At 40.2% G+C, this 26,128-nt stretch overlaps 1 protein-coding gene across 2 annotated transcripts in view; it reads right to left on the bottom strand.

Moving 5' to 3' along the window:
• Nucleotides 1-9,626, bottom strand: part of FIGN (fidgetin, microtubule severing factor) — a 135,135-nt gene extending 125,509 nt beyond the window's left edge. The window contains exons 1-2 of one of the 2 annotated variants that reach the window (XM_044303726.1): nucleotides 9,327-9,626; nucleotides 8,533-8,703 (exon numbers count right to left, since the gene is read on the bottom strand). In XM_044303726.1, coding sequence (XP_044159661.1) covers nucleotides 8,533-8,557 — 25 coding nt within the window. In that variant the 5' untranslated portion in view covers nucleotides 8,558-8,703; nucleotides 9,327-9,626. Of the gene's footprint in view, nucleotides 1-8,532; nucleotides 8,704-9,075; nucleotides 9,104-9,326 lie in introns of those variants that run through there. The other variant, XM_044303727.1, reaches the window with a different exon arrangement.
• Between the last annotated feature and the right edge of the window lie 16,502 nt (nucleotides 9,627-26,128).

The following is a 26,128-nucleotide window of genomic DNA, read 5'->3' as shown; positions in this document are numbered from 1 at the left end:
AGTAACAGGTAACGACTCACACACCATGGCTGATAAAATACCGTAATGAGGCCTTGCAAAAACTAACTCAACATACTCATTGTTGGGGCATTATTAGTCAATGGCCAAGAAGTCTCAACATTATTTTGTGAATAAAGCCTATGTCAGAGCACAGGTATCACACCATGACCACTGTCATGATGTGCCATCTCTAAATCTACGGTATGTACATCCATCAGTAGACCGACTACAATACCTTCACTCAAGGAGTCATCAGAGTGCCTCACCAAGAAAGTGAAATGACTAATTAAGCTCTGCTACCACAATACATGGGGCAGTTATCATAACAACCAATGTGATGTTATCATTATCCACTCAAACTACCCTGTGTCGGCATTTGACGGTTTTGCATATTACCACATGCTCAAGTAGCTCATGTAGTGTTACAGATGGAGCAAATGGAAGATTCATGCTGAAGTCTCTCATAATGGGAAATGTTTACAAAATATTTACAAACATTGTAGCCAAAGCTTAAAAAAACTGAAAACAGTATCAGTGACAGGAAAGATGACGATGGAACGTAATACATTTCCATTTTGTGCAGCCAAAACAGAAACAGAATTTGTCAACCACCGTGTAGGTATACAATTAGCAGGGATTGTGTCAGTTCTAAACATTAAGTCATTAGGATGCAAAGTAACGATCCGCAGAACCTCCGCAACACCGCTTCACCAAACTGACTAAAGTACAGTTTAAAAATAATTAAAAGGAAATATATACAATTATAAATGTATGTATAGAAAAAAATATGTAACAATATAAAAGCACACAGCTATATCTATCTACATGTATCTATAGAACCTATAGATACATATAACAGATAGACAGTAATAGATAGATAAATAAATAGACTATATTTGGTTCATTCAAAAATCGTACAATGTAAAAATAATACTTGGAGGGTCTACTATATATTTCCAGGATTTAGGTGCAACAAGTGGCATTGAAATGACACATATTTTATATTGCAAAAAATATTAATATATGCCTTCAAACATACCATATGCTATATATACACATCCATATGCAGTTACAAGAGGCAGATAGGACAATTATTTTTCGCCTAGGCTTTGTTTGCCAGTCTTTAGGGGTAAAGAGGGTTTTTCTTCGACATGAATCCACTCTACTATTATATGAAATAAAAAGCACCTGATGAATACCCAGCCTAAAAATAATCTAATAAGCAGCAAGAATCAAGGCCAAGTGCTCAGAGATTCGCAAAGCGGCATAAAAAAAAAACCCTGAAGAAGCATTGACATAGGGAACACAATTGCTTGTCTCTAGTATTACCAACACACTTGTAATAGAGGGAAAATTTTCGACATAAAAGATCTAAAACTACGCGGAGTGACTGACAGCAAGATCGACACCCAAAATGGAGGGGAAGTAAAAGTTGAAAAAAAAAAAAAGTTACAAAAGAAAATTAGTGAAATAACAGACAACGCATAGCGGGGCGATTAGTCTATGTTGCACCGCCATCGTCCAGCACACAGGAGTGTGAATATTTCATTAGGGAAATCATCTCTAGCTTGTCTGGATGGGGTTAAGTGAAGTCATCTAAGATCTTCTGCCTGTGACATAATTTAACCTCTCTCCTACAAACAGGTACCAGGCGAAACTATTTTCCTTATGAAATATTTACAGACCCAGTTTCATTGCAGACTCTGGGCTGAATGAGAAAGGGAAGATGCCCTTTTCTGTTTTAAACAGCCCGTTAACCATTCAGGTACCGGCCGGGGAAGGGCCAAGGGTCCTCAAAATAGCGTCTCGCTAAAAAAAAAAAAAAAAGCTTAATTATTGTATCATCTATGACATTTTAGTTTACGTGTTGATGTAGCAAAGCCGAATTTCATTATTTACCACTGCAGAACAGCACTGTGATAATACTTTACATTACCGGCAGTCCTATGTAAAACTGGAATATTATAGGGTATTGTGGTGTAATGTTCAGCTCTGCTAAGCCAAAAGCTATGAAATAATGCAAAATATGGGTACCCATTTACTGGCAGACTGTGGGGAATGAGGAAGGGGAGATGCCCCTTCATTTAAAAAAATCTTGTTAACCTTTTAGATGCCAGTGAGGCAAAGGCCAACAGTGTAGAAAATATTGTCTCCGAGAGATCAGCGTAACTATTATGACCTCTTCATTTATTTACAGGTATAGCAGAGCTGTATATCTCATTTAAGGTTTATGCATTATGTTAGCTGCAGTCCTATGTAAAACGACTAACATCAAGAACATACTGCTAATTTTATGTAGTGTAATAGGCAGCGTCGAGTGTACAACAAAAATTAGAAATTCAGCTCTGCTATACCCGTATGTAAACTAAGATGTCATAGATGTCATTATAACTTTACAGCTCTGATTATGTTATGGACATTATGTACTTACAGATGCAGCAGAGCTGAGTTTGCCAATATGAAGAAGGTATTGCGTGACAAACTCAGCTCTCCCACATCTGTCTCTACATACTGGCCATGAAAGGTGGGCAATTTCTTAAGCACTTTTAAATAAGCCTACCCCACCAGTTCTTCCTCGAACTGACCTCTTTGAGCCCATAGTGTAGTGTAAACCTAATAGACGGCGGTGAAAGGGTTAAACCCAAGGATTGGAGTAAACATGCTGGCATGGAAGATTTCACCCATCCAAGTCCCATTATGTTACAAATCCCAAGCTTTAGAAGGATTCTTTCATAGACAGAAGCGTTGTCAAAAAAAAGAAAGAAAAGAAAAAAAAAAAAACTCTTTTGTTCAAGTAAAACAAAAACAAAGAATTAACAGCAGTTTGTGTCGAGCAGAGAAAGAAGTTAATATCCAGAGCTCCTGCTGCCGGAGACGTGAAGGCAAGTTCCTGGCAACAGGCAGCATTTTCATGCTGAAGTAATTACAACACATTTTCGTATTAGCGTTTCCTAATTGCAGGAAATTAGACTCATGCTTTATTACGACAAGCATTTCATATATAAAGAGAAAAAAAAAGAAAAAAAAAAAAAGAGACACAGGCCTAATGTATTCTAGAACGCCATATAATAGAACTGCATAGGAGATCCCATCCATGGTCACCAGAGGTAGACAAGGGAGAGGGCATCAGGTGCTACTGGGTATGTGGACAGCGTGGTAAGGTAGGGTAAAATATAAGGTTAATAGGAGATACATAATAGAAGGATGGATAGATAGATAGATAGATTATAGATAGATAGATAGAGATAGTAGATAGATAGATAGAGATAGTAGATCGATAGATAGATAGATAGATAGATAGAGATAGATAGATAGATAGTAGATCGATAGATAGATAGATAGATAGATAGATAGATAGATAGATAGATAGTAGATAGATAGATAGAGATAGAGATAGTAGATCGATAGATAGATAGATCGATGATAGATAGGAGATAGATAGATAGATAGATAGATAGATAGATAGACATGAAATAGATAGATGGATTTGAGATTGATAATGGATAGATATTAGAGATAGATATGAGATAGACATGAAATAGATAGATAGATATTAGAGATAGACAATTAGATAGGAGGCAGATATATCTCATATCTAGCTATCTATCTCTCATATGTATCTGCCTCTTAACTATTACATATCTATCTATTATCTATCTATCTAAAAACATTAAAAAACGAGGCTGCACTCTGAAATAAAGTGAAAAGGGTGGTAGATATGCTTTATTGATACCATTATCTCCTATCTATCTATGTCATATATAATCATCTATCTATTATATATTTACCAGATAGATCTATGTCACAGAATGGATATACAGATGTAGCAGTAGGTTTGTCCTATGTAAAGCTGCAGAGATACGGTGTAACTATAAAATCCTAACGCCTCGCACCAAATGACAAACTCAAACATCCCAGCTCCACAATGAGCACTGCCCAATGCCCAGGACACCGCACGCGTTCTCTGCTCCGGACATATACCTATAGGTGAATACATGTTACTATAGAACATCTTTAGAGCAGTTGTCACTTTGGACTGCACAGTATTATGTGGATTATCTCACGGACGCTCCAGTTTTGCACGCCATACATTCAGTACTAGCCAGAGAGCATTAATTACTCCACATACTGTACCTATCTATGTCTCCTCCGGACTGACAGGCAGCAGATAAACTGCTTTGTTGTGCAATTTGCAAACACGTGGAGTTTCCATTAAAGTCAGCAGAGGTTCACGAGGGATGTCACACAATCTGCCACTTTCACCCACACGTCCCTCACCTGCGATGCAACATTCCTTGGCAGCAAAGCAAAGGGTTAACGATGGGTCCTGTACACACACACACACACATATACACACGTATATCTACAGGCCTAATCACATTGCTCTTATGACATCTTCCGCACAATCTGTCTACGCTTCATAAAAAGGCAACATGAAAAGAAAAATACATCTTCTGATTGCTCAGCCGATCCTGGCGATACATATGTTGCAGTGAATTGCTCTACTGTATTCAGTAACGTCCTCTCACCCCCCCCTCCACCTCCTTGTGGGAAATGACATTCTCTACATAACGATCCATTATTCTATGGACTATAGAAATTCTCAGTCCGCACATCCATTTTCTAACGTTCAACTTCTCGCTATCAGTGACTCGGTGAAAAGAATCTACAGAGGTATCAATTATTTAAGTTGTGCTAATCACGAGCCTACAGGACTTTAATGTCTCTCAAGGGCTGCAGAACCAGAGAACCGTTTTATCCCCAAAAAATCAATATATCATGATATAATCCAAGGAGTCCGTCGATTTCCCTGACAATAAGTATAGATTAACCCTCATGCTACCTCTTAAAAATATAACTGCACCACCGGCACCCCCAGCGCTCCTATACAGCACATCCTATTGGGAAGGTTATTTAAGTTTGCCTTGTTAACCCCTGTGCATGCTGCACACAAGTAGCTAACTTTGCACTAAGATCATTTGGGCGTCAAAGACAACAACGGCAAATCTTCGCCGTCTTTTCAGCTTTTAAAAAAAATATATATATTCTTAGGGACTTTAATTTTTCTACAGGAGGACTTGATTGGTTGATTAATTGTTGATTAGGAATGCGGCAAGATCAATCATTTTCTCCAGCTCGGCGTGAATGCTTGTCGCTAATTGAATCTGACAGTCCAGATTTTTCCTTCCACTAAATTTAAAATACAAACACATGCAGGTCTCTAGCAAGGTCTCTGGTCAAAATGAGTTCAACAGTCACAACAGTTCCAATTGGGAAGAAGAAAAAAAAGGAAAACGTTACTTGCAGCTATAACGAGGGTCGGACTGGAGAAAATTACTGACACCTAGTAAAGAAAGACTCATTTAAACAAGAAAGTCGTAGAATGCGAACCCCCCGATTGTGTCGTGGCCACAAATGACACAATACACCACTTGGCTTTGAAGGGCACAAACTATTCAACTTAATATTATACTTCTGACTGGGGATTGTTACCAGTGGGAAACAAAACTCCTCTTGCCTCCAAGCAATTAAGAACAATTATATGTCTAATTAAGAGATTTTAATGTGGGGGCTTGTTAGGGGGGGGGGGAGGGGGGTTGTTATTGTAACCAAGGAACACATCAAATAATACTAGACTCAAAAGTATTCAGTCGTAAACCACCTATACAATGAAGCGATTGAATATCTAATAGGATATACAATTACAATATGATACATAAATTCTATAAAAACCCATCTGGATTTCCTATTCGAAATGACTACAATATGGAGATGTCGTCAATTAGGTAGGCCACAGATACAATGGATTTTTAGCAATTATGTACAAAGAAAAAGTCTAAAATAACAAAAGGAAAGGGCGATTTTTAGGATTTTTCACTACGAAGAAATACTCAAATTACAAGGTAGGCTTCTTAACCTATGAGGACTAGCAAGGGTCTGATGATAAGGTGTAAGTAGCATTTACCCAAGACAAACAGCGCAAGATGCGGTTTTAATTTGTGCCCCTGCTTGCCATTTGATAAATGACTCCTAAATCACCTATTTCACAGCAAGCAATGATATCTCAATGTAAATAACCAAAGCTAATAAAATAGGTCTATGGGGTTTATTCCAGGATAATATCCTAGAGCCTCAGAGAGGGAGTAGAAAATAGACTCATGGCTGTCCAGCAGTCCATTAAATTCCTTTAATTTTAGTGTTTCCTGAAAAACAAAAAGTATAAAACACACAGATTTAAAGTCTTTAGCTGAAGCCTGACATAAATCATCGAACAAGATGCACGACACCAATGTAAACAAACATATAACACACACACACACATTCACATATATATATATATATATATACACACACACACACACACATACACACACATATATACACACACATTCACATATATATATATACACATACACACACACACACACACATATATATATATATATATATATACACACATACACACACACACACATACATATATATACACACACATTCACATATATATATATATATATACACATACACACATACATATATATACACACACACACACACATATATATATATATATATATATATACACACACACACATGCACACATACACACATATACACACACATATATATACACATACACATGCACATATACACACACACACACACATACATATATATATATATACACACACATATACACACACACACAACTGGGCACCATGTGCTACATCATAGCTCTACTAAGCATAGCCTTCTTTTACAAAGAAACAACTTGGCTTCGTAAATGCATTTTGACCATTTTAATGTATTTTTATTTATTTATTTATTTATTTTAAAGAGCTCTGAGTGAACTCTTATTTTTGTTTTCCCAACTTGTTTTATAAATGTGGGGATTAAAAAAACATCAAAGCAGTGTCCACATAGAAGCCAAGTTTTAGAGGATCAGTGTGACAAGTCGCAGCATGATAGATGTTGTTCTTGATAAACGACTTGTTCAAAAGACACACTGTAGCTTTCATTTCCTGACCAAAACACACTTTTAATTTGCAACAGCAGAGAAGGCAGGAGTGTGAGTCAGTCCCTAATTCCCAGCTTTTCAGGCCAAAACAAAATACCACAACTGCGCTGCATTCAATGGACCATATTTACCCCTGGGAAACCTCTTTTTTTTTTTACCCCAACTAATACAATACATATTAGAAATGACATTTTGTAGCTGTGAGGTTATTCGCTTATATGGCAATGTAAATATCTATTTTTTATAAGACACATTTTTTATATATATATATATATATATATTTATATATAAACTAAGATAATGCTTAGATTGCAGAGCTTAGTCCTTTCCCCCCATGTACAGTGTACTATTGCTTATTTCAAATTTATAAATGTAATATCCTTCTCATCACCAACAGAAGTCCAATCTGCTCAGAATATATATTACAGCTTTAAGATCACACAGGGAAATCTCCCATCTGGCAATCAAATTCGCTTCAACAGCTCTGAGAAAAAAAAAAAAAAAGGTTCTGCTCTCTACAAAACATTTCCCAGTGCAGATTATGTGCATGCAAAATAAACAGTCTACTTATTGATCTTTTCATGACAACAAGTACCACAAATGCAAAGAAAAAAGTCACGTGATTGACTTCACACAAGTGTGTGTTTTCAGAAAATGGAAAAAAATATGCAGAATTAATTTATATTGTATTATGCGTCTGTGTACGTGTTTAAACTTAGATTCACTTTTTAATACTATTGTGGCCTGCACCTTCAGCTTCTAATCTCCTAAAAATCCAGGAATTTATGCTGCAAATTTAACAAGCTTATTATGGTAGTTTGATATATGTTTTAACACACTATATTAAAAAAAAAATTATTAAACTCCCCCCCCCCCTCCAAATCTCCCTAAATCCTTCTTACTGCATCTCCACTGACCTTTGGTATAGTAAGGTGGTGATAAGGAATGAGAAAGAGAGAAAAGGTTAAAAAAAATGTCAGAAGCTGCTGTGCTCAAAACAATTAAAAGGTATGAAAAAAAATCACATCAAAAAGAAACAACGTACACAAAATAACCTTTTGCAAGCGGATCATTAAGCAAATCGATCGCCGCCTGTCTTGAGTTGTAAACAGGATTTTGCTAATTATATTGAAATGGGTAGAACAAAATGACAGATGAAAAAACATAATAAATGAAAAAAAAATGTAAAAAAAATAAATTCTTAACTACATACAAAAAAAAAACTAAATAAAATAAAAAAGTATCTTAACTCCTTTGCTACTACGTCTGACCCCAGAACTTTGAAAACTTGCCTAGAATGATGATATCAAGGACAACAGTTGAGTGTCAAAAATAATAATGCAAAAAACAAAAAAAATTAAAAATGAAAAATAAAAAAAACGTTGAAGTTTTGGGAATCTCTGAGTATTTACATACATGAGTGCAAACAGTTCAACTTCCCCCACCCCCCAAATGCTATTAAGCTGTCATTATTATATTACACACATGTGAAGTAAATTCCAAAACTGACATACCATATACACTGCTGCTGCTGATCATGTCTTTAGTGCCAGCACAAGATGCCGAATGGGATTTTTCACAAGCAGGAATTCCAAAGGTTGATTTTCATTAAAGCCACTTTTCCTCTCAGCTATCAAATGTCACTGCCTTGAAACGTGGGCCCTTTCGTCAGGTATTCATTTAACCTACATGCATATAATTAAGGGTGGAGAAACATCAACACAAGAGATCTCACATCACAAAAGAACAGGGAGAAGTACAACAGAAAAAAAAAAGCAGAGGAGATACACAACTGTGTTACATTCGCTCTCATTCAAGCCAACAGGAATAACATGACTTTATTAAATTGAGCAGCTCCCCCCCCCCTCCTCCTAACAATCTGCTCACCATGCTGCCTTAACACCACCCTTAATAATGCTGATGTCCTAGTAACACAGCCCATAAAAGCTACAGTCCCAAACTTTCTTTGCAAGAACCCCAAACCCAATTCTGACCCACTTAAGAACTTTAGCTGTACTCTAGTCTTGCCACACCCAACTTTCCTAAGCCATATTTACCATGGAGGTAGCCATTGCCATAGACATATCCCTTCTGTCCCTGAAATGACTCCTTGCTTCCCCCAGGAAGGAGGCAGAAGATACAGGCACAGAGCAAAGATGCCTGGGTTCCTAGACATTCCTGATCCTTGTAAATATGTACAAAACCCCCCTCTGATACAATGTAACCGAACTGACTGCAAAGCCAGGCTGAAGAACAAAACACTGACTGCAGCAGCCTGGCAATAAGGATACAAGGAATCACCACTTACCTGCATGTGTGTACCACTGGCAGCAGATGGGTTACTGGAGCATTGATCTGCTGTATTAGCTGATGTAGGAGGAAATCTCTTGAAGTGAAAGCAGCAGCAGTTCATGGTTTGGATCAGCAGCAGAGAGTTCTGCACATGCTGCAACAGAGGACACTCGCTCTGCTATAGCAATAGGGATGTTATTTGCAGACTCCAAAGGAAACAATCAATGCAGATTTAAAAAGGGGAGGACAAAAAAAAAAATAGAAAAACCTTGAAGTTTTAATTTGTGTTTCTAGCATAAACCCCTCACCACCAGGGTTGCAATCTTGTTTTCCTTGTATGTGGGGGTTGGACTGGTGGAAGCATCAGGCTGGCTTCTGATGGATGTGCAGTGGTCACTCCCCTCGTCCCTGCCCCTCTCTCTCTCTCTCCAGCTTGAGGTATGCATGGTCTGCTAGCACTTCCTCCTCTGTGCAAGGCTCACTGACCAAATGCTTAGACAACAAGCCTCCATGTATTTAGCTCAGGCTTTGCATTGTGTAAAGACAAGGGGGGAAATGAAGCCTTTTCCTTGCGATCATCAGCAACAGCAGGGATACAGGAGGCAGCAAGCCTGCACTGTGTAGTAGGGGGTGTTTACAGAAGGGCTGATTGATGGCTGTGCACTCACACACTGGGATTTTCTACCAGAGGCTTTGCATGGGGTACTTGCCAGTGATTTACTGCAGTACATGTGCGAAGCAGGGACAGGTTTGCTGCTCTTTTGTCTGGGAGAGAGTGGGACAAATGATACTGGATGCTGCACATATTACTAACCTTAACGCTTGCGCTGTTTTTGTAGGTACAGGACTAGGATGGAACTGCAAAACTAGGAGAGCGCAGCTGCTGAAGAAGCTCTTGTGGCACCTGGCAAATGGGTGCATCATACCGAAAATAACAAGGAGTTCTGCAGAAATGAGTATTTAGATGTAAAGGTTATGCAAAGAAACATATATTTTTAAAATTTATTTAATTTTATATATAAATATATGTGTGTTCTGTTATGTCTAACAGTTAAGATAGATAGGAAATAGATAGATAGATATAAGATGGATATGAGATAGATAGATAGATAGATAGATAGATAGATATGCGATAGACCATAGATAGATAGATAGGAAATAGATAGATAGGAAATAAGATGGATATGAGATAGATATGCGATAGATAGATAGATAGAAAGACCATAGATAGATAGATAGATAGGAAATAGATAGATCGAAAGAAAGACCATAGATAGATATAAGATATATATGAGATAGATAGATAGATAGATAACTAGATAGATAGAAAGACCATAGATAGATAGGAAATAGATAGATAGATCGAAAGAAAGACCATAGATAGATAGATAGATAGATGGATATGTGATAGACAATAGATAGATATAAGATGTATATGAGATAGATAGTTATGCGATAGATAGATAGATAACTAGATAGATGATAGATAGAAAGACCATAGATAGATAGGAAATAGATAGATATAAGATGGATATGCGATAGACAATAGATAGCTGAACCATAGATAGATATAGGATGTATATGAGATAGATAGATAGATAACTAGATAGATGATAGATAGAAAGACCATAGATAGATAGATAGATAGGAAATAGATAGATAGATAGGAGATAGATAGATAGGAAATAGATAGATAGATAGATATGCGATAGGCCATAGATAGCTGGGCTATAGATAGATAGAATTTCCTGGAATTAAATTTGGGTTTAATTCCTATGAATAGATAATCAGATTTGATTTGGATATAAATAAATACCGCCCAAATCAATCAAATGCTGAGATTGCCCTGAAAAGTTGTGTTTGTCCTCTGAGGTCTCCTAGGGCTGTATCAGCCCCTTTCAAGCTTTTCAATGCCAAGACAGAATTAGTATTGTCAGAGTGATAACAGGCTGTTTAAAAACACGCTGCACTGTCAGTTTTATTTATTTTTTATTATTATTAAAACATGGTCGAAAACATATCCCATTTTAGTGACAGACGCTTTCTTCAGTGTCTTCTGACCTGTAAAATGTTGATCGCCATTTTGAGAGATTCGTCCAAATCAAAATTGCAAAAGAATCGTATTTGGCTGGATTCCAAATTTTTGAGGAATTCAAGTCAAATCTGATGAATCAATTTTTAAGGAACAGTTACAAAAATAACATTTGGGGTAAATCTGTCTACATTCACATTGTTGTTTCAAAGTTTTGAAAACTTTTTTTCTTTTTTTCCAAATTAAATGCTATGGCTGCCATATTAATTGTACTGTGTAGATACCTAGCTGTTGATGGATACTATTACTAATATATTAGTAAAGTCTTTTTAAAGCAAGGCAATTATTAAAATGGGCTTTCCACTTAAAACTACATGATGGCATATGGTTAGGATCTCATTGTTGTTGTTCTGAGTAGATGAACTCCCAACAATCCCTACAATTGCCAGTAACAGCAGGTAACATGCTATTGCTTGAATTTAATACATAAAATAATAACTAGGCTTTAGAATTCGGTAAGTTCATTGTACCCTGTTTTTTCAGCTTTGCAATTACATTTGAGTTTCCATTGCTTCCACTGAAGACAAAAGAGCATGCTATGGTTCCAACAACCGCAGCATGCCCTGAGGACCTCATGGTTTCTACCACATTGTGTAAATGGGGTTTGCAAAGGTCACTAACACACATGAATTTGGTCTGGTGTTTTTATTACCAGTAAAAAACACCAGAATAATTGACGACTTTTTTTCTTTTTTGCCACCTTTGGTTTTTGCCACAGTTTTTGTGCATATATTTTATTTATTTTTTGAAAACAGTGTGTGTGTGCTCACACTACGTTGTCTTCGTGGAGTTTGTCACCTATAGAAAGGTGATGTGAAAAATACCTGAAAAAAATATCAAGAACTACAGCATTCTGCATTTTTGAAAATATAAAAAAATGCCAGTAGCCCCTAAAAAATATGTTTACCTTCCTTGCATTCATATTTCCCATAGAATTTCCGCAAACATCTTTTTTCTCTGCAAAGAATGCTGCAAAAAACAAGAAAGGGCAGAAAAGAAATGCCAGCAGAAATCTATGTGTGAAGGCAGCCTAGGGGTAGGTTAACAGTGAGTTTTTTGGAGCAGGTTTTGAGGCAGATTTCCCTGCAGGTTTATCAGCCCAAGCCAGAAGTGGATTTGAGAGGACTCAGACATACAAAGGAAGGACTTATACTTCCCCTGCCTGTTAGATCCACTTCTGACTTTGGCTGTAAAAAAACAAAACAAAAAACCTGCTGGAAAATCTGCCTCAAAACCTCATTGTAAATCCCAAATATACAAAAGGTGGCATGATTAACTTTAGCTACCCTTATGATTTGGAAGCTGAGGGCTCCCTTGTTTCAGTGCTTAAGGCTCTACGGCTATGTTAGCCCTCCGTTCTTAAGTGATGCTGGATTGCTAGAACAGGGGAAACCGATCCCTTATTCCACCCAGCCACAAGACCACAGCTTGATGGCGAACCCTGCCGTTCCATCCAGAGTCTGTGGAAAGAATGGAAACAGCTCAGCTGCTTGTGGTGGTGTGTCTGTGGAATGGATGATAAATGCTTCTGACTGTGCCCTACGGTAATAGATTTTAAGAAGTTTTTAAGAAATAGACCTTGATGGGCCTATATTTAAACCTCAATCATGAGTGATCAGAGCATATTCAGCCCTCAACGATCAGCAGAATGAATGGGTCACGACACTTGCTGCAGGTCTGCAGTCTCTTTTTTTTACAATTACTTTTTGACTATTTTATGGTTATTGCTGTAAATTCCGTATTCAAGTGAAGGAGGCAAAACCGCAGCACCTGGTGCAGACCGAGATGGATACATGACTGTTTCAAGTACAGTCCATCAATCTCATGTTGACCTTATTCTTAGGGTACAGCCACACAGTCAGGTTTCTTGATGCAGTTTTGAAAGAAAAAAATAAGAGTGAATTCAAAAAACGAGAAAAAGTTGTACTTGTTCTTTACACTTTCTCTCCTTTTATGGCCCACTCCTTTGGCTTCCAAAGCTGCGTCCAGAAACCTGTGGTCGGACCCTAAGGGTATTCCATCAATATGCATTCATGTTTAATCCAAGCATAGTAAACTGCTTAATTTTTCATTGCTGCATCTGTTCCATTTTGTTTCCTTCCCATTGGTCAGCGGGTGCACTTTGGTGCTCAATATTTTCAACATACAATGGTCTTTTCTGACCCATCGTAACTTGAAACTAAACTCACCATACAATGTCTCAGACTCAGATCCAACCAATCAAGGTCACTTCTCTGGTAAAATAGCCGTATTAGTTACTAGTTAGCAGCTATTCCGGATTATAATATGTAAGGACTTGTTTTATCTGCCTTAAATCTTAATTTTCTTTTATCTTGCATGACATTTTGGGGCTTTGGAACCGATTGCTCAACTTACAATGGTCACCCTGGAACCAATTAATATTGTAACTTGAGGGACGGCTGTACTAGATATTGTTGAGCGAAGTTCGATTCAGCTGCTTTGCCGAATTTTACCAAAAAATGTGCTTTGTCATCACATAGCGCATTTCTTTGTAAGTAGCTGGCATAATCACAGGAAATAGCGATTGTGCTGGCCCCCATCATTAAACCCCTCAAATGCTGCGTTCATCACTGATCACAGCATCTGAGATGAATATTAAGGCCTTTCAAAGGGGTGATCAGTCAAAGTAAAAATACAAATTGTACTTGCCTCCTCCATTTAAGCTTGAAGATCCAGCACAAAATCTCGCGCGGTGCGTCATGACATCATGGGGACATCATACGTCACCTTGCATGAGATTTTGCACGGGATCCTCAGTCAAGATGGCATGGCAGTCTCTTCACGCTCAAATGGATGAGGTGAGCATTTTTATTTTTTACCGCCATTTCAGGGAAAATTGATTCATTACCACAAAGCACAAGGAAATTCGGATCGAAGTCCACGTCTGATACGTCGATTCGCTCAACACTAATTGCAGAACATGGTGATGTAATGGCCTTTGATGACATTTTACAACATATACCAGCTCTCGGTGAGTACTGATCCTTGCCGAGATCCCTCTCGTGTAGGGAATCTTACTGGCATTGCTACCTGGTAAAAAGTATGCAAATTACTTGGCCCCAAATGAGGGAATTTTCTCTCTAGTGCCACCAAGGGCTAATTTGCAAATTGAATAACAGCAAGGACTGGTGCAGGCCAGATAAATCCAAATTCTAGCCCAAATATAGGACTAAACATAGAGAATTGTGAGACTAGCCTGGGGTTGTTAGAAATGTAGATGGAAAAGATTAGGCTACTGCACAAGTTAAAACCTTCACTTTTAGTCCCAATAATCATGACAGCACACAGTCTATGGATTCTTACTTCAACCAGCTACTTTCATAGGACATACTGGTTAGACTGGAATAGTGTGTCCTTAAAGAGGACTTGTCACCTCTCTTGACTTGTCTGTTTTAGGCTACTTGCATTCCCCCTGCAATCACTATTCTGGAGAATCGTTTTTCTCTGACTCTATGTTCTGCAGTTATTTCTGCTAGAAGTTTATGGATAAAGGTACAGATGGTTGGTACCAGTTGGGGTATGTCCATGCACAGTCATCCACTGGCAGTATTGGACACACCCCAACTGGTAACATCTAACTGCATCTTTATCCCTAAACTTCTAGGAAGAATAGAAAAAGAATGACAAAACATAGAGTCACAAGAATAAATGATCCAGAATTTTTATTTCACACGGAATACAATTATTTACTAAAACATACATGTCAGGAGTGGTGACAGGTCCCCTTTAAATTATGTAATGTAAATAAAGAGAAGAGTAAAGTATATAGAAGCTTCCAATCATCATTTACATGTATATATCGTACATGTTTTGTGTTTTTTTATAACCATTTTGCTCCGATCACAGATCCTCCTCACGGCAGGTGAGTCTTGGCTGAGCAGCACGGCTTACTGATCACAAGGCACCCTGGGCACCTCCATAACCTAGCCCCATCTAGTGATACAGCAAAGTGCAACTCCATCCTCAGCCAACCTTCATGCCCAGCACGGCTAAGTGTGAGCCCCTAAAGGGAACAGAATACAATTCACCCATGAAGAACAAAGCCTGATATAAAGTGCATGTTAATCATCACATAGGTTATTGCTAGTCCAATATAATATAAAAAGCGTTCTACATGTTTATCACAATATACATGTAGAACATAGAGATAGTCACTACTTATTTTGCCGGCTGCCCACACTTGAGGTTGTCTGACTTCAGCGAATGTCATATATCATGTAGAGAAAGTTAATACCAGACACTTACCAATGTATTGGGATTGTCCAAATCGCCTCCTTTGCTGGCTTTATTCATTTTGCCATCTCATTATACACTGCTCGTTTCCAGTAGTACAGTCCACCCTGCAATCCAGCAGAGGTGGTCGTGCTTGCACACTATAGGAAAAAGCGTCGGCCTTTGTGCACTCCTGCTGTCCCGGCCACCCAAGGCGCTTTTTCCTACAGTGGCCAAGCACGACCACTTCTGCTGGATTGCAGTGTGGATGTAACTACGGAAACAAGCCGTGTATAATGAGATGTAAAAATGAATCCAGCCTGCACCTGAAGCAATATGGACAATCACAATACATTAGTAAGCTGCCTTGTATTACCTTTCTCTACATTCGCTGAAGTGAGACAAGCCCTTTAAGGATGTAGTTTGCCGCAAGGGAGTGGTAAATGCTCTGAAAGTCCTCACTGGGGCACCCCTTTACCTGTATCCTTATTAGTCTATGCTTTCATGAAATCCTAAGTTCGTGGTCGGAACACCTTGCCTCTGTCCACAGATACTGTATATGTTTTCTACAGTTCAAATAAACATCATATCTTTGTAACCAGCTTTTTTAGTCTTATTCGATTTTTTTATTTATTTAGTGAGTTCAAGGAGTCAAAAACTGCCCACAGGAAAACTATCCCCCGTGTTAACCAAGCCATGTCACAATAGTAATTTGCCTTACAGTACATTCACGTAACAGTGAAAAATGGCACGTGCCGGCTTTTTTTTAACAGCCGTCACACATCAGTTTGCAGAATCCTTACTTTTTTTTTTTTTTTGTTAACAGGCCGAGAATAACGTCAAAAAGTAGGACATGTCCTGTTGTGCCCGGTTTCCCAGACCAACAGCCCTCATACAATCATACAATTCAAAGGGGCTGTTTTTAATGGCAATATTTCAAAAAGGCATTGAAGGCATTGTATAAAAATGGCTCTTCGTGAATGTAGCCTTACACGTGGATTTTCAGCATTGTTCACTCTCATTGCGTATTTTTGTATCTGCAGCATCTCCTGAATTCTGCACAGTTATGCTGTGGTATGTATGTCTTGGGTTTTAAAGACCTAGGCCACATGCATTGTGCTATAAATTGTCGTGTACAAGATTACCCTTAAGGGTAAGGCCACACGGTCAGGTTTCTCCATGCAGTTTTGGAAGCCAAAATCAAGTGTGGATTATAAAAGGTGAGAAAGTATACAGAACATATGCCGCTTCTCTTTTTTTTTTTATTCACTCCTGGTTGTGGCTTCCAAAACTGCACGCAGTAACCTGACCGTGTGGCCTTGTTCACATTTCCATGTCAGTATTATGTACGTTAAAAAAGCGTCCTTATTTAATCAGTGAAGATGTCCGTGAAGGATCCGTGGTGTGTCTGTTTTTACCCTCCATGTGTCATCCATAATCCACGGATGTTGCTCAGCTGAAAATTTATTTAAAGAGTGTGAAAAACGGACGATCCCATTGGTGTTGTATCCATGAATTTCACTGACCCATAGACATCAATGGGTGTGTTTAAACCGCATCACCGACCAAACTAGTACATGTCTTTGTGATTTTTTACTGACCCATGGGCAGTAAAAAAATACTGATGTGTGAACAGGTACGTGGGAAATGTGGACAGCACGCGTCCATGAAAAATGGAAGTGTGAACGTGGCCTAGGAGAAGACTTTTTATCTCTCTTCTTTTTACAGAACAAGAAACTTGGATGCCAAGAGTCAATCTTAAGAAGAGTCACTGCAGTTGCATTTAACTTTTTACTTCACAGAAGAACCAATGGATTAATATTTTCCTTCTTTGGGATTATTCTTTAAGCTTTGTCAATAATATTACAGTTTTACTCTCGATAAAAGTATTACATTGCCTGGCCGTGTTATTACTAATTAGCCAGCAGAGGTAAGAATTTCCCAGCCTTTGCTTCTCTCTGTTTGAATCGGCTTCCGTCTGAACGGAGTAAATTATATTACTTGGTGACGGTTTCTGTGCTTTTATGTGACAGAACCGGTAACCAGGTTCCTAAAAAAAGACTCAAGAAAAGGATCTCTGCAGGTGGGGGTTCAGGTCAATGCATCTTTTAAACAAGTAGCATCAAATATTTAAATCATGATATATTTTTGTACGGAAATGACAAATCTCTGGCTTTTATTTAAATCATAGAAGGTTTGATAACATCGTCGGCTTAAACTTATACCAAAGGAGATAAAGACCGGCGCTTTCATAACGGTGTCACCACCTCCAGCTGTTTAGTTCTTAAAACAACACAAATGCAAATTGAGGAATACATGAAAAATACTACAAATGACAAATAGAACTTCACATAAAGCAGACTAAAGATTTTTATTTTTTTATAAGACAAAATTAGAGAATGACATTGAAAGAAAAATTGTAATAAGAAGATAGTAAAGCCTAATAAACATGCGAGTCCTCACAGGTCAGTATTTGCTAGGCCACTGTAGGGTGCTCAGTCAGATGTTGCATTACATATTGCTGTCCTCTCGACCCAAACTTCATAGACCAGAATAAATCCGTAGTAGAGCATCAGACATATCGGTATTACAGCCCAATACAACTCTCTATCTATACAGAGCGATAGCTTGACCAAGTGCAAGCAGTTGACTTAGATTTCCAGGCCTGACATTCTCGGCAATGAACCTTCCACTTCACAAAGGGGTTGAGTTCTGGTTCTAGTAGAGAGTGCACTAAAATTGCCATGGAAACTTGTGGCCCTTTATTTGGGTAAAAGTAACAAAAGTTAAAGGGTTTGTCCAGCCTTTACTAAGTGATTGCCAATCCTCAGAATAGGCTATCACCAGCTGATTGGCAGGGGCTTGACACCCCATCACTCCGCCAATCTGCTGTTTAGGTGTAAGTCCATTGCCAGAAGTTAGTGCAGGAACTAAACAGCACTGTCAACCCTGTAGTGGAGGGATTGAAAGCTGGACAACTACTTTACGTAGATTAGGACACATGGTCTTCAACACTGATCAGGAAGGCAGGTTCATCTGATGTGATTTTACCACTTCAGATATTTATGGCATGTTCACAAATTCCAGTTAAGTTGTCACAACCAGGATTAGGCTAAAGTAGAGTTGGCCAATATAACATTGTTCTGTAGGGTTCACACTTCAGTTATTTCATCAGTTATTTCCATCAGTTATTGCAAACCAAAACCAGGTACGGGTTAAAAACACAGAATAGCTGCAAATCTTTACATTTTACCTTATCTATGAGTAGGCTTCGCTACTGTTTTTGATTCACAATAACTGATGAAAATAACTGATCAAATAACTAAAGTGTGAACTCAGCCTAACTCGCATAGACTTCACTGACAAGAGTAGCATTCATACACAGCCACGGTTCCATTTGATATACTTCTGTATGGTTGGTTGCCTTGGTTTGCAAGACAGCAGTAAAGGGACTTCTATTTTCCCGATAGAGGGCCCAATGGGTGGGGCATCATCCTAACATTGTTCTCTTCTTATCTACCAGGTATGGAACCTTGTATGGTCCTCTCTTCCTGTAGCCCAAACATCTGAAGAGTTGTTCAATGATGTTTACTTGGGACATCTGAGTTCCTGTTGCCTTCTTGTCCACTTGAACAAATCTCACTCACGTGATCAATAGCTTTGTACCCTTGTTGGCACATCTTAACACAAAATAGTGTATGAACTGTATGTGATATATTTATTAACCATTTGCACAGCAATTTAGTGCTGTTTGTACCTTGCACATCAGTTTGTAAAAATTCTGTATATATAAAAAATATATATACAGCGCAAGCAGTCACAGAGAAGTACAGATCATATCAAACATATTAAAAAGAAAAGAAGAGAATGAACTTCAGGGTTGGTGTGACAAATTGAATATAGAATCTGTTTCAGTCATTAAATGTGACTAGCTTCTATCGGAGTGCAGACAAATATAATTTCCCTTAAAAACACTTACATCTTGGTCCTCGGCAGGGGTTTAGCTATAGTCAGCACTCGCACCAGGAGACCCAGGTAAAGATTTTGTACTTAAGCCAAGGAACTTCAAATTAAACCTGCTCCTGGCCCATATAATCGACTAGTGCTGGACATCTGTCAAGTAGTGTTGATCGTGAATATTCTAATCGTGAATATTGGAACTTCGAGAATTTGCGAATATCTTCGTAATCGTGAATATTCTAGATTTTTTTTTTATCAGTACCCATGATCCCTCACTGCTTCTTGTGGGCCAATGAGAAGTCTACGATATTTTTGACTTTAGGAGTAGTGTTGATGGCGAATTTTCGAATTGCAAATTTTCCAATTAACGATTTTCGCAATCAAGAAAATAATGAGATCACAAATTCTAGAATTTGCGAATATATGACGAATATTCGCCCAAATCTTTGTGAAATATCGCAAATTCGAATATTGCCCCTGACGCTCATCACTGCTGTCAGGTAGAAGTAGTATTAAGTGTGACAAGCAATTTTTAATACAATAAACATTAGGAAATGTGGCCATGACATATAATTTGTGTAAAACAGTTGGTCTGGACCCACTTTGTCACTGAACCGATTTGACTTGGGGACTAGTGTTGGTCGAGCACCAAAGTGCTCGAGTAGAACATCTCGGGATGCTCGGGTGCTCTACCGAGCACCCGAGCACAATGGAAGTCAATGGGGGAACCCGAGCATTAAACCAGGCACCCCCTGCTCTGAAGAGGGGAGGGTGTTTGGTTCATAGGAAAAGGTCAGAAATTGATAGAAACACCACTGAAATGGTTCGGTAACAGCATGTGGAGGATGTCTGGATGCATCTTGGACTCCCAGGTCGCTGCTGGGAACGATGTTGTCCGAGTAGTACGCCACTTTTACAGACTGACAATAATACGCACCAAACCGAAGATAAAATCGATTTTAGAGGAAAAATTGTTAGGAAACATTTGTTCCTGTATATTTACTTGTATATAAACTGCAAGTGCTTATAAATCACAGAAAAAAATGCACCAAATGGATATGCCACTGACTATACTAGCTAGTCATACAAGCAGATATTAAAAGCTGAGACTTTTGCCAATATATTCCTGTCAGGAACACATCGGAGCCAATCATGCACCACGTCATGGTCTCTCAGCATGGCAAGGGTCCTACCACTACGCTAACTATGGTATGAACACGGTCTGAAGGTGATGAAATCCAGCTCACAGCCAAGCTTCCACACAACCGCATAGCAGGACAACTAATGCAATGTGAATAAAGCAAGACTGTAAGCCACACCCATATCAGACCGTGTGATGGAGGTTACCAGGTGCAAAAGAATGTTTAAATGCCAGGTAAAGGCACATTCAATACATATAAAATAAAATCACAGAAATATAGTGGCAAATATGGGGGAACTGCTCAAACCCCAAACACTGTAGCGTGTTTCTCATTTGGGGAGCAGTTCCACCGCATGTGGACCGCAGCAAACGACCATCCCCAGCAAAAAATGCATACAATGGAGGATGCCGGCGTGGTCCACATGCACCACAAAGGCATCCTACATAAAACAGAGCATTGTGAGGATGAAAATATATAAATATCACAGAAAAAAATGCACCAAACAGATATGCCACTGACTATACTAGCTAGTCATACAAGCAGATATTAAAAGCTGAGACTTTTGCCAATATATTCCTGTCAGGAACACATCGGAGCCCATCATGCACCACGTCACGGTCTCTCAGCATGGCAAGGGTCCTACCATTATGCTAACTATGGTATGAACACTGTCTGAAGGTGATGAAATCCAGCTCACAGCCAAGCTTCCACACAACCGCATAGCAGGACAATTAATGCAGTGTGAATAAAGCAAGACTGTAAGCCAAGTGCAAGTGCTGCCAAAAATTACAAGTAAGAGGCACTCCAATAGAACCTGTATATCACATAAAGGAGGGCCTCATTCACATTGTGGTTCAATGTTTTAGGTAGTGGGACTCCTACATCCATAAAGCCTATTCACTAAGGGAAAGGGCTGCCAAAAATTACAAGGAACTGGCACGCCAATACACCCTTTATTACACATAAAGGAGGGCATCATATACACCCTTGAAAAATTTTGATTGATGGCCTGCTGGTGACCCTCAAAAACATTAGGAGTAAGGGCCAGCTGGTGACCCTCTTAAACATTAGGGGAGAGGGCCTGCTGCTGATCTGACCATCTAAAACATTAGGGGTGAGTGCCTGCTGCTGAGCTGACCATCTAAAACATTAGAGGTGAGGGCCTGCTGCCGAGCTGACCATATAATAATTTAGGGGTGAGGGTCTGCTGCTGAGCTGACCTTCTAAAACATTATGGTTGAGAGCCTGCTGGTGACCCTCTAAAACATTATGGGTGAGGGCCCACTGCTGAGCTGACCCTCTAAAATATTAGGAGCGAGGGCAGCCAAATAAACATGTTGATATGATAGAGGAGGAGGACGAGAAAATGGAGATTAAACCATATACCCTTTTAAGTGGTGGAAGGGGTGCATGGGAATACAGTGTATTCAATACACCATAAAAGCCACATTTAGAGTGCCTTTATGTTCAGCCGCTTTCCTCTGGTGGAGTAGAGAAGTCAATGAAATCCAGGCCTTGTTCATTTTTATAAGAGTCAACCGATCAGTTATTGTGCAGCACTGAATACCCGCTCTGACAAAACGCTGGCGGCAGGGCAGGCCAGCACCTCCAAAGCGTAGAGCGCCAGTTCGTGCCACGTGTCCATCTTGGACACTCAATAGTTGTAAGGCACAGAGGGATCACTGAGGACACTGTCTGCTACGTACTCCTTCACCATCTTCAAAAATATTTCCCTCCTTGTGACACTAGGCCACACATCAGGTTGAGGGTGCTGGCGGGGTGTCATAAAACTGTCCCAGGCCTTAGACAGTGTTGCCCTGCATCTGTTGGAACTGCTGTTCCCCTTGTCTCCCCAGCTCGATTGGCCAAGGAACTACGTACTGCAGCCAGCGTTGTCAGATGGAAATGTTTGGAGCAATTTTTTAACAACGACCTTCTGGTATTGCACCATTTTGCTCGTCCTCTCCACCACAGGAATTATTATTATTATTATTATTATTTATTATTTAAGCGCCATTCATTCCATAGCGCTGTACATATGATAAGGGGTGCACATACATCTTACAGACAATTGCACTAATCATAAACAAAATGAGTTACAAACTGGTACAGAAGGAGAGAGGGCCCTGCCTGTGAGGGCTTACAATCTACATGGTATGGGAGAAGGACACAGTAGGTGCGGGTGAAGCAGGTCGTGGCGGTATAGAGGCAGCAGGGTCACTGGTTGTAGGCTTGTCTGAAGAGGTGGGTTTTCAGGTTTCTTTTGAAGGATTCCACTGTAGGTGAGAGTCTGATATGTTGGGGTAGCGAGTTCCAGAGTATGGGGGATGCACGGGAGAAATCCTGGAGTCGATTGTGGGAAGAGGCAATAAGAGGAGAGGAGAGAAGGAGGTCTTGTGAGGATCGGAGAGTGCGTGTGGGGGTGTATCGGGAAATTAGCTCAGAGATGTAGGGAGGGGACAGGTTATGGACGGCCTTATATGTATTTGTAAGTACTTTGAAGTGAATTCGTTGGGCAATGGGGAGCCAGTGAAGGGATTGGCAAAGGGGAGAGGCAGAGGAATAATAGGGTGAGAGGTGGATTAGTCGGGCAGCAGAGTTGAGGATAGATTGGAGGGGTGCGAGAGTGCTAGATGGAAGGCCACAGAGGAGAATGTTGCAGTAGTCTAGGCGGGAGATAATAAGGGCATGTACAAGTATTTTTGCAGATTCAAAGTTAAGGAAAGCGCGGATGCGGGAGATGTTTTTGAGTTGGAGACGGCAGGTGGTGGAAAGGGCTTGGATGTGCGGTCGGAAGGAAAGGGCAGAATCCAAGATCACTCCAAGGCAGCGGGCTTTGTTGACTGGGGATAGTGTGCAGCCATTGATCGTGATAGATAGGTCTGTAGGGGGGGTTGAACAAGATGGGGGAAAGATTATGAATTCTGTCTTATCCATGTTAAGTTTAAGAAAGCGAGAGGCGAAGAAGGATGATATAGAAGATAGACATTGTGGGATTCTAGATAGTAAGGTGGTGATGTCTGGACCAGAGAGGTAGATTTGTGTGTCATCAGCGTAGGAGTGATACTGAAAGCCATAGGACTCTATGAGCTGTCCCAGGCCAAAAGTGTAGATAGAGAAGAGCAGGGGTCCTAGGACAGAGCCTTGCGGGACACCAACAGAGAGGGAATGAGACGAGGAGGTGGTGCGGGAGTGGGAGACGCTGAATGTCCGGTCTGTGAGGTATGATGTGATCCAGGAGAGGGCCAGGTCAGTGATGCCAAGAGATGAGAGCGTTTGCAACAGAAGGGAGTGGTCAACAGTGTCGAAGGCAGAGGACAGGTCAAGGAGAAGGAGGACAGAGTATTGTTTCTTGGTTTTGGCTGTGAGTAGGTCATTGGTGACTTTGGTAAGGGCAGTCTCGGTCGAGTGGTGGAGTCGGAAGCCAGATTGTAGGCGGTCAAAGAGGGAGCAGGAGGAGAGGTGGGAGGACAGTTCTGAATGGACATGTTGTTCAAGTAGCTTTGAGGCATACGGAAGAAGTGATATGGGGCGATAACTGGACAAGGAAGATGGGTCAAGTGAAGGTTTTTTGAGGATGGGTGTAATGGTAGCATGTTTAAAAGCAGAGGGGAAGACACCAGAGTTTAGTGATAGGTTGAAGAGATGAGTTAGGGCTGGGATAAACACTGCAGTGAGGTTAGGGATGAGGTGGGATGGGATTGGGTCAAGTGCACAGGTGGTCAGATGAGATTTGGAGAGTAGAGTGGAGAGTTTACCTTCTGTAATGGTAGAGAAGTGGGTTTTGGGAGAAGAGGACCGAGCAGTTGTGTAGAGGGTCTGTGGGGACTGTGTAGTAAAGCTTTCTCTGATGTGGACTATCTTTTGTTTGAAATATTTGGCAAAGTCCTCAGCTGAGAAGAGAGGAGAGGGTGGGGGCGCTGGGGGACAGAGAAGGGAATTAAAAGTGCTAAAAAGTTGTTTAGGGCTGTGGGACAGGAAAGATATGAGAGATGAGAAGTAAGCCTGTTTTGCATCAGCGAGTGAGGATTTGAATATGAGGAGGGATTGCTTGTATGCGGTGAAATGATCTTTAGAATGGGATTTCTTCCATTGCCGCTCAGCAGCCCTGGAAGCTTGTCTGAGTTTTTTGGTCAGGTTGGTGTGCCAGGGTTGTCTGTTGATTTTCCGGATTTTGTTGTGTGTGAGGGGGGCAACAGTGTCCAGAGCTGTACTTAATGTGGTGTTATATAGGGTGGTAGCAGCTTCTGGGTCTTGGAGGCAACAGATGGTAGAGAGTGGGAGAAGAGAGTCAGAAAGCAAGCAAAATTCAAGCTGTTTGAGGTTCCTGCGGGGGTGTGCTAGTGTGTGGACTGGGGGAGCTGCAGAAGAGACCAATGAAGAGAAGGTGAGTAGATTGTGGTCGGATAGGGGGAGAGGCAGATTAGAAAGGTTAGATAGGGAGCAGAGGCGGGAAAAGATCAGATCCAGAGTGTGACCATCTCTGTGGGTGGGAGCTGAAGACCACTGTGATAAGCCGAAGGAGGAAGAGAGCGACAGGAGTTTAGAGGCGGCCGAGTGGCATGTGTCAATAGGGATGTTGAAGTCACCCATGATGATAGTGGGGATGTCGGCAGAAAGAAAGTGTAGTAGCCAGGTGTTAAAGTGGTCAAGAAATATGGTGGCTGGGCCTGGGGGGCGGTAAATGACTGCTACTTGAAGGTTGGAGGGAGAGTAGATGCGAACAGAGTGTACTTCAAATGAGGTGAGCGTAATGGAGGGTGGCAGTGGAGTTGGGCTGTAGGAGCAGGTGTCTGATAGGAGAAGACCAACTCCTCCACCATGTTTGCAGCCAGGGCGGGGGGTGTGAGTGAATTGAAATCCACTATAAGAGAGTGCAGCAGGGGAGGTGGTGTCTGAGGGTGTCAGCCATGTCTCTGTGAGACCCAGAAAGGAAAGGTTTTGAGAGATGAACAGTTCATGGATGTATGACAGTTTGTTACAGACGGAGCGCGCGTTCCATAATGCTCCTGCAAGAGGAACTAAAGGCACAGGGGTCAGAGGAATGGTTATTAGGTTTAAGGGGTTGTAGAAATTTGTAGACGGAGATTTGTAGTGGGACATGGAGGTGATAATGGGGATTTGCTGAGGGGGTCCTGGATTTGGAGAGATATCACCAGCAGTAAGGAGAAGCAGAGAAAGTGTTAATAGATGAGAATAGGAGAGGGCATGAGGTGTCTGTGTGTGTTTGGGAAGGAAGTGTTTTATGTTGGCAAACAGGTTTGTGCAAGCGGTCAGATGAGAAGGTAAGATGGACGAAGAGATGAATAGTTCCTTGCTGGGTGAATGGATGAGGGGGTATTTCAGGAGGTTATGGACAAGGAGGAGGAGTACGAGGAAAAATTTAAACAT

This window comes from Bufo gargarizans, chromosome 8 (genome assembly GCF_014858855.1).
Source record: "Bufo gargarizans isolate SCDJY-AF-19 chromosome 8, ASM1485885v1, whole genome shotgun sequence".
NCBI lineage: Eukaryota > Metazoa > Chordata > Amphibia > Anura > Bufonidae > Bufo > Bufo gargarizans.
This window is presented reverse-complemented; position numbering and strand designations above follow the sequence as displayed.